This window comes from Frankliniella occidentalis, unplaced genomic scaffold (genome assembly GCF_000697945.3).
Source record: "Frankliniella occidentalis isolate FOCC.00 unplaced genomic scaffold, Focc_3.1 Scaffold14, whole genome shotgun sequence".
In the NCBI taxonomy this organism is placed as follows: domain Eukaryota; kingdom Metazoa; phylum Arthropoda; class Insecta; order Thysanoptera; family Thripidae; genus Frankliniella; species Frankliniella occidentalis.
This window is the reverse complement of record NW_026267144.1, coordinates 922,800-930,548: the sequence shown is the minus strand read 5'-3', so window position 1 is coordinate 930,548 and position 7,749 is coordinate 922,800. Positions and strand designations below refer to the sequence as shown.

General features: G+C 51.1%; 2 protein-coding genes across 2 annotated transcripts in view; one reads left to right on the top strand and one right to left on the bottom strand.

Moving 5' to 3' along the window:
• Positions 1 to 2,305: 2,305 nt before the first annotated feature.
• The window catches only part of LOC113215730 (uncharacterized), a 112,784-nt gene continuing 107,340 nt past the window's right edge, over positions 2,306 to 7,749 (bottom strand). The window contains exons 5-8 of the mRNA XM_052263810.1: positions 7,072 to 7,146; positions 6,564 to 6,949; positions 5,895 to 6,271; positions 2,306 to 5,735 (exon numbers count right to left, since the gene is read on the bottom strand). Coding sequence (XP_052119770.1) covers positions 5,350 to 5,735; positions 5,895 to 6,271; positions 6,564 to 6,949; positions 7,072 to 7,146 — 1,224 coding nt within the window. The 3' untranslated portion in view covers positions 2,306 to 5,349. The remainder of the gene's footprint in view (positions 5,736 to 5,894; positions 6,272 to 6,563; positions 6,950 to 7,071; positions 7,147 to 7,749) is intronic.
• The window catches only part of LOC113215731 (uncharacterized), a 32,418-nt gene continuing 32,009 nt past the window's right edge, over positions 7,341 to 7,749 (top strand). Inside the window, exon 1 of the mRNA XM_026435398.2 lies at positions 7,341 to 7,606. The gene's annotated coding sequence lies outside the window, so the exon portion shown is untranslated. The remainder of the gene's footprint in view (positions 7,607 to 7,749) is intronic.

Below are 7,749 nucleotides of genomic sequence, written 5' to 3'. Positions count from 1 at the left end.
AATATCTACAATAAAACATACGTACCATCTCCGCATAAAGAATTGAACCCTTTCAACAACTAGATGATTAGTAGATAAGAAAATAAATTAATGTATTATTCTCATTACGTCTCTCATCCCTCAGTATTTTGCGCTAGTAGATAACTGCTGAAAGGGTTATAATACGGTTTACTTTTCAAGAGGTGAACAAGATACCAGAATCGCACAATGAACTTGATCTATCTAAATTGATATTTAAGTGAATTGACAACGATCAAACTTGATTCACTACTGGACTTTCTACCTTGGAATATCCTCTGCAATTAAGCATGTTCCACAAAAATCCCGAACAAATTCAGAAAATTAAATTTGAAGCCGCCTCTGCGCTGATCAGCCACCACCAGACTTGGAGCTGAGCTGCGAGCTGCAACCTGCAGCCGCCGCGCATCGGGCTCGCGCATGGGCCGGCAGGCGTGGTGGGGGTAGGCTGTGTAAAGTGAGGTGGGTATGGCAATCTAGCGACCTGTGGTGGGTCAGTACAGTTTAACCAACGTACGCCTCAACCGTCTCACAAACCCCGGGAGTATGTTCTGACCACTGCGGTTGGAAGCGGCTGTTCGGAACAGAGACCACAGTTCGCTAACTACTGCGGTGGGATGAGGAAAGTACTCCCATGGGTACCCGTCGTTCCTGTTTAAGCGGGTAGGCGACAACCCTAGTCAACAGTTGGTCGGATCTAACAGTCTGGCTGATGGCGTGGACACACCGGATCCCATCCGAACTCCGAAGTTAAGCACGCGGGGCCCCGTGTAAAAGCGGGGTGGGTACTCCCTCTTTTTCACATTCTTTGAAAAATAGTTTGGTCTATAGTCTGTTCGGAATGCGCTGGATGGTGCGCACCTCCACCACTCCGCCCGCGCCCTCCGCGCCTGCACGCTAGTGCGTAGGCAACCCATCGAGCTGCCGCGTGTTCTTACGGACCCCCCCCCCGGGGGGCCCCCCCCCCCCCCCTCTCCGCCGAGTCATCGCAGCAGTGTCGTGACGTGACCCCTGCGCACAAGTATTCGCGGATGTGGGCCGAACTAAATGCGTCGGCTGTCGGCCAAGGGTGGCTCGCGGGTGCCGAGTGGGGCGTCGGGGGGTGGGGGCGCCGCCCTGGGAATAGCCCGTGGACCAGCTCTGAGGTCAGGAACTGCGCGCCTGGTCTCACTTCTGGTGGCGCAGTGTCACTGTATCGCTATCGTCGTGCAGCTCGCTCGCCCCGCGCGACGCGCTGCTGCTGTCGACACCAACAGGGAAAGCCACCGGCCGGCCGCGGCGGGCTCCGCTGATAGTCGTCGTGCTGACGGTCCTTTAACGCGAACGTAAGACTTTCGGTACGGTGACGTCCATCCCAGCGATAAACTGTCCGCTGTCCACCGGCGAGCGCGGCGCGGCGGTCCTCGCCAACGCCATGGGCATTCGCGTAGCCTAGCCCGCCAGAGCAGCCAGTGGTCACGGCGGTGACGCGAAGCTAGCCATGGCGGACTCCAGTCAACGACCACCCGCTGGCCCGGGCCGGAACAAGAGCTTCCGCAAGGCGCGGGAGGCAGCCGAAGATGCACACTACCTCGACACGTCGCTAGAGGACGTGCAAAAGTACTTCTCACCGGACACGTGGAAGAAGGTGTCCGGCATGCATCTCAACTCGGTGCCCTCGTCCTCGGTGCAGAAGTACTTCGATCCCGTCGCGTGGGAGAAGCTCCAGAGGCTGGGATGCCTGCGCGGCCGGCCTTCGACGGGGTCGTCGTCGTCCACGTCCTCCTCCGAGAGTGCGTCGACGGCCACCTCACCAGACCCGTCCAGCCTGGCGGCCGCCAGGGGCTGCTTCTCGCCTCGCTCCTGGGACGCCCTGACCCGCCTCAACGTCGTGCCCACCTCGCAGTCACCGCGTGTCTCCCGGCGCCCGGACGACCTCCCTGGCGACGTCGAGGAGGACGACGGCTTCCTCGAGAACGGCATGGACGAGGACGAGGACGACGCCTCCCTCTCCAGCGCCGTGCGTCTCGACGGGCTGGAGGGGGGCCGTGGGCCCGGCCGGGGGTCGGCGAGGCAGCCGGCGCCGCGAGTGGAGGTGACGGACCGGCTGAGGCAGTACTTCTCTCAAGACCAGTGGAGGAAGATGGAGGAGAGAGGAGTTTTGGAGAAAGCATTTAGGAGGCTGAGTAGAGAAACCAGCGTTTAGTATGTAAGTGTGGCCATATTCTGCTCCTCTTGATATGTTTTGCATCGAATTAGTTTAATGGTGTAAAGTAACGAGTAATGATTGATAAATTAAGAACAAGCAGACGGAGTCACACATTTTTATTAGCTAAATTATAATTTATTTTTCATAAGTACAATATATGCAATCAAATTGGGAGGCACAATCTCTCCAAACATGAGCATATTTCTGCACACTTTGCACTCATTGAAATAATCACAATATGAACAAACGCACTCAACTAGTTTAATAACTAAGTCATCATTGAAGAGTGAAATGAATCTGCCTAATGATAACACCTCTGTTACTTATCTCAAAATTCTGTGAACTACACAAAATGAACAGTCAACTAGAATTGTGAGGCAAAACATTAAAAAAGTTTGGTTTGACCAAACTTGGAAACAGAAAACTCTGAATTTCTCAACCAGTTGAGAAAGCCAGAGTTTCAAGAATGTTGATTAGAAGGATGTTTAATTTCTTATAGAAATTCTAGTTCAAATTCAATGATGCATTTTAATTATTAAAAAGAAGGAAGAACAACTGATCAAGCAAAAATACATTAAAGTTCTATGAAATCCTGGAAAAATAAACAAGCAGTATAGACTGAATGCTTTAGAGTTGAAACTAAACTATTCAGGAACATTTACGGCAAATTACTGAAAAAAAAAAGAGTAATTGATCTATATTTGAATTATTGGACATGCTACAATGTTTGTACTTGGCAAACTACCAGGCTAAAAGGAAACTTAACAAATCACAGAGCTGTAGATATGACGTAAAGAAACTAATGAATGGTTGCTTATTCCTGCCTTGACAACTGACCTCTTATTTTTAAAGATACTGAATACAGCAAATTGAACAGAATACTTAAATATTCAGATGTTAAATAATAAATTTGCGACAATGCTACCGCAAACCTTCTGCCAAGATTTGTCTTGATATCTAATAGTTCCTGCAAACAATCCAAGAAGTAAGAGAGCTGTATACTGTTAGAATACAATACGCATGCATACTAAAATAAATGAGAGATCTTTTCTCAGTTCTATACCTTCTGTTGAGTTTAGTATGAATGTAATCAACAACAATGATTGATAATAATGTTAAGCAGCTTATTTCAGAATAGAAAACCCTAGATTGTTAGCTTATTCAAAGTTTGAGTCGGCTGTGTGACAGACCAGCTGCTCAATCAGGAACAACAATAGCAACAATATCAGTCTTGGGCTTAATTGATTAAGCATTCAAACCAAACAAAACAATTATATTTTGGAATTCATTTGATTTCACTGATATCACTCATTGATATCATCATTGATATCACTCTCAAATTATATGCCACTGAATGATCAATGTCATGGTCCCATTTATAACAAACAGATGAAGCAAGCCCTCTTACAATAATTATTACTGATTATTCCTTAGGCAAATTTTTTATACCACAATAAGATGTTCAGCATAGGCTCAATTGTAAAGTATCTTGCTTTACCATAGCAACTACAAACTTAATTAACAGAAAGAAAAGAACAAAAATATGTTTTGTTAAAAAAAAGGAAACCTTAAGGATGAAATACTTTGCTTATGTAAAAAGCTCTTACAAAATTAGATTTTATACCAAGAAACCAAATATTACTTTCATAGAAAAAAATCTTCATTTTTCTTTCACCTTGCGTCAATCTGTGTTCTTCCTATTACCCCAATAAGACAATTTGAGGAAGAGACAGAGGTTATCACAGTCTGATATAGTGTAAATAAAATGAACATTTTTCTAAAAAATAATAATACAGAAAAATTAAAAAACAAACAAATAAAATTATGCATGCATGATAATGCTCAGATATTGGGTAGCAAATTGTAATGATACTAAACTAAGAGCATATCATTTGTCAACAGAAGGTTACTGTGAGCAAACTTTATGATTGTACAAATCTGCCCTTAAGTCATAGATTTCTAGTGCATAAACATTTAAAATAAGGGTTGTTTAAGAACTGCAACATATAGAGCTGCAGACTACTTGAGTGTTGTGTGATACAATATTATTTCATACTGTACCTGTCTCATAAAGTAAATACTGCTTTGGTTGAATAATTGGAAAGTTAAAAATTATCACTAGAACTCCACAGTAGAGTGCCCTGGAAACCAGTAATTTCTTTATCCATCACTGTGAATGATTCATCACCACATAATTCTGATCTACAGGTAAGGTTGATTGTATATTTGCATTTCTAGAGACGGTAGCCTTCTAAATACAGTGTGCTCTGAGTGCAAGCGAGACAGCCCACCAGTTTCTTGTCTCTGCTCTGTACATCTGGCAAGGGTCTTCTGCTTGGCATGTTGTATTTCTGATTGGAAGACTTATTTTATGCACTCTGGAATCCTTTAACTGATCAAGGGTTATATTTCTAGACTTGGCGTCATAATGATGATGGTTTTGAGATTGTCAAAAATTTTCTTTAAACCAGACTCAAGGGCACTCGGTTGAGGTGGAGCCACTAGCTCTCCCTCAGTCTATGTACCTCAACACTTTAAGAGAAATGTGCAGTGGTATGAGTTCAAACATTCTTCCTGAGCAAGAAGAATATTTGGTTGAACACCATATGCTACATAGTTTCCATCAGTTATGGAAGTATACAGTAATGCTTTTGCTTGAACACTCTCCTAAAACAAGGTTGATTGAACACAAGAACAAGAATGGCATCAGTATGCGTCATAAGCCTAAATCAATGAACAAACTAAGATAATAAATGAATGGCAACTTTGAAAGGACCAAAAATCTAGGCAAGTGGAATAGTTGGCACATTATTATTAACAAGGAAATTATATTTTGAGGTCTACTCTGCCATACTTTTCTTATATTTGCTGTCAAATAAAATAAACTAAAACCCATTATGGCTGGCACTATTTCCCACATGATGACTTTCAATGTAACCAAATGCACTGAACTAATTGTTCTGTCAAAGAGGAACAATTTTAGTTGTGAACTAAATAAATGCATTTTCAACTACTTTTTCTCGTAGAATTCAACCTTGTCCAACGTGGATCATTAGTTGTAGTAAACGTCGGTTGTTGTCAGGACAAAAGTACCTGACAGCAACATCGAATAGGACCCAAGGTGAACCCTGTCCTCGGCTCGCTCAGTTGGCTGTTGCGGTCGCCGAGGAGGAGGCTAGCGCTGCCGCCGCACTGGAAGAGGCGCCCGCCTTCCTGCTCGAGACCCTCGTCAGCAGCTTGCGGAAGGAAGCAGTCCACTTGCCGCCGCGCTGGAACGGCGTCGTCTGCTCCGGTTCGGCAGACCTGGACGAGCTCGAGCGGTCGCTGGAGCGCTCGCTGGAGCGCTGGAGCGTCGACTCGTACAGCTCGCTGGAGAAGCCCGAGTCCGAGGAGAAGGCCCTGGTGCTGGCGGCACCCTGACCCTGGCCGTGCGGCGTCGACGTGGCCGATGCTGAGCACGACGAGGCCATGGACTGGTCTGCCCCAACCCCGACCAGGCAGTGGCACGCTCCAGGACACCTGTCCTCGCCTGTGGAACACGGGTATGTCAGCGAAACACTTGCGGGCACCCCTTCCGCCCAAGGCGTCCAGGGCAGGGGCGAGGTGGGCAAACCCGGCGCGCAGCGGTGCTGGCCGGGTGGCCCGGCGCGGCTCGCAGGCGCTTGTCCCTGGGCCGGGGGTAACTCACCCTGTCCGGAGTCGCCCGAGCTACAGCTGGCCTCGTCGATGTAGGAAATGTGGGCGCCGAGGCAGTGCAGGGGGTGGGCCAGCGAGTGCGAGGGGGAGGGCGAGGGCGAGGAGGGCGCCGTGGACGAGTAGGCCCTGCGGAACGAGTACTCGGAGCGGCACGAGGGCAGCGGGCTGGCCTGGCTCGCCCGGCTCGGCCCGGGGCTTTGGCGCGCGGCCGCCGTCCTCACGGCGTCCACCTCCGCGTCCGCGTCGTCCTCGAACAGCTCGCCCTCGTCCGAGCAGTAGGGCGACGGCGTGCTGGACGCGCCCTGGCCGCCGCGGCGCCTGGTGCGCCAGTCGTGCAGCGGCGCCTGCAGGCAGGAGAACAGCTTGCCGCTGCGGGCGAGCACCAACGGTTAGGGGCCGAATGGCACAGGAAACCCAAGAGTACGAATGCCACATTTTTGAGGCGTGGGGTGCATTTTAATTCACACAACTTGTGGGTAGAAGTGTGCGAAACGCAAAATAAAATTCACAGCTTCACTTGTTGAAGTGTGCGAACATTAATTCACACACCACACACCTACAAGTGTGTCACATTCACACTCTTGGGATTTTCTAAGTGCGTGCTGAAAGTAAGCTATGAAAAGAGGGCGATTGGGGGGATGTCACATTCCATGTCACTTACTCGTTCCTGCCGGCGTACTCCCCGAACGACTCGCGCGTGTAGGCGCACACGTGGCACTTCTTCCGCTTGCAGGTGGCCAGGTGCTTCATGCCCTTCTTGAGCTGGCTGTTGAGCGACTGGCTCTGGCGCGCCATCAGCTTGAGCTCCGACATCTCGCGCTCCAGGCCGTCGGCGGGCACCGCGGCGACGGCGGCGGCGGCGCGCTGCGCGGGCGCGGGGAAGTAGTGGTGGTGGTGGTGGCCCTCCAGCTGCTGCCGCAGGCTCTCGTTCTCGCGCTCCAGGCAGTCCTTCTCCGCCGCGATGGCGCTCACCTGGCGCACCACCTCCTGGCGGGCGCGCTCCAGCCCGCGGCGCGTCGCCTCCGCCTCCCGAGACTGCTGCTTGAGCTGCAAAGACGAGCGGAAAAACAAGCGTCACCACACGGACGACTCCGAAAATTGGAATAAATCCACGCAACAGAAAGTTTGTTTCCCGCGTTTCCTGCGCAACGGACAAACGGAAAACTCACCCTGCGCAGCGCCTCGTGCTTTTCCTTCTCGAGGGCGTCCTTCATCTGGGCGTACTTGTCCTTCTCGGCGCGGAGCTGTGGAACAGAAGCGGGAGAAGATGAGTGACGAGAAGACGCGATACACACAGAGCGCGCGGCCGCGGGGGGGCTCCACGGGGAGGGTGACTCAGTCGCGTCAGCCCGCCAGAGCGCGCCGCGCCCGCGCACCCCGGGTGAGGGGGGCGGGGGGCGGGGGGGACAATCCCCTAGCGGACCAGCTGGCGGGCCTGGCCAGTGCGTTAGTACGCTCCACGTGTCCGCGAGAGGCGCCAAGCGTCGCATCGCAGCCATAAGCAGCGAATCTGGGCGTCGGCGGCGCCGCGACGCACGCGTGCTCGTCTGCGATCCACCGACGGCGGACGGACGGACGGACGGCGACGGACGGCGCTGGGCGTCGGCCGGCGTCGCCACGCATCGCGGCCCTTCCGCCCGTGCTCCTGCTGAGGCGCCCCGCCCGCCCCGCCCCGGAGGAGCAGGAGGAGGACGAGGAACACATGTAAGTACAAGACCAACACAACAAAACGGAAGGGCAGGGCCCGCCGGCCGCGATGCGCCGGCGACCCGATAACACTATCTGCTCATTGCTGTTGGTCGGCCCGAAACGTAGTAATAATTTCTGCCGATAAGGCGAGGGTGGGG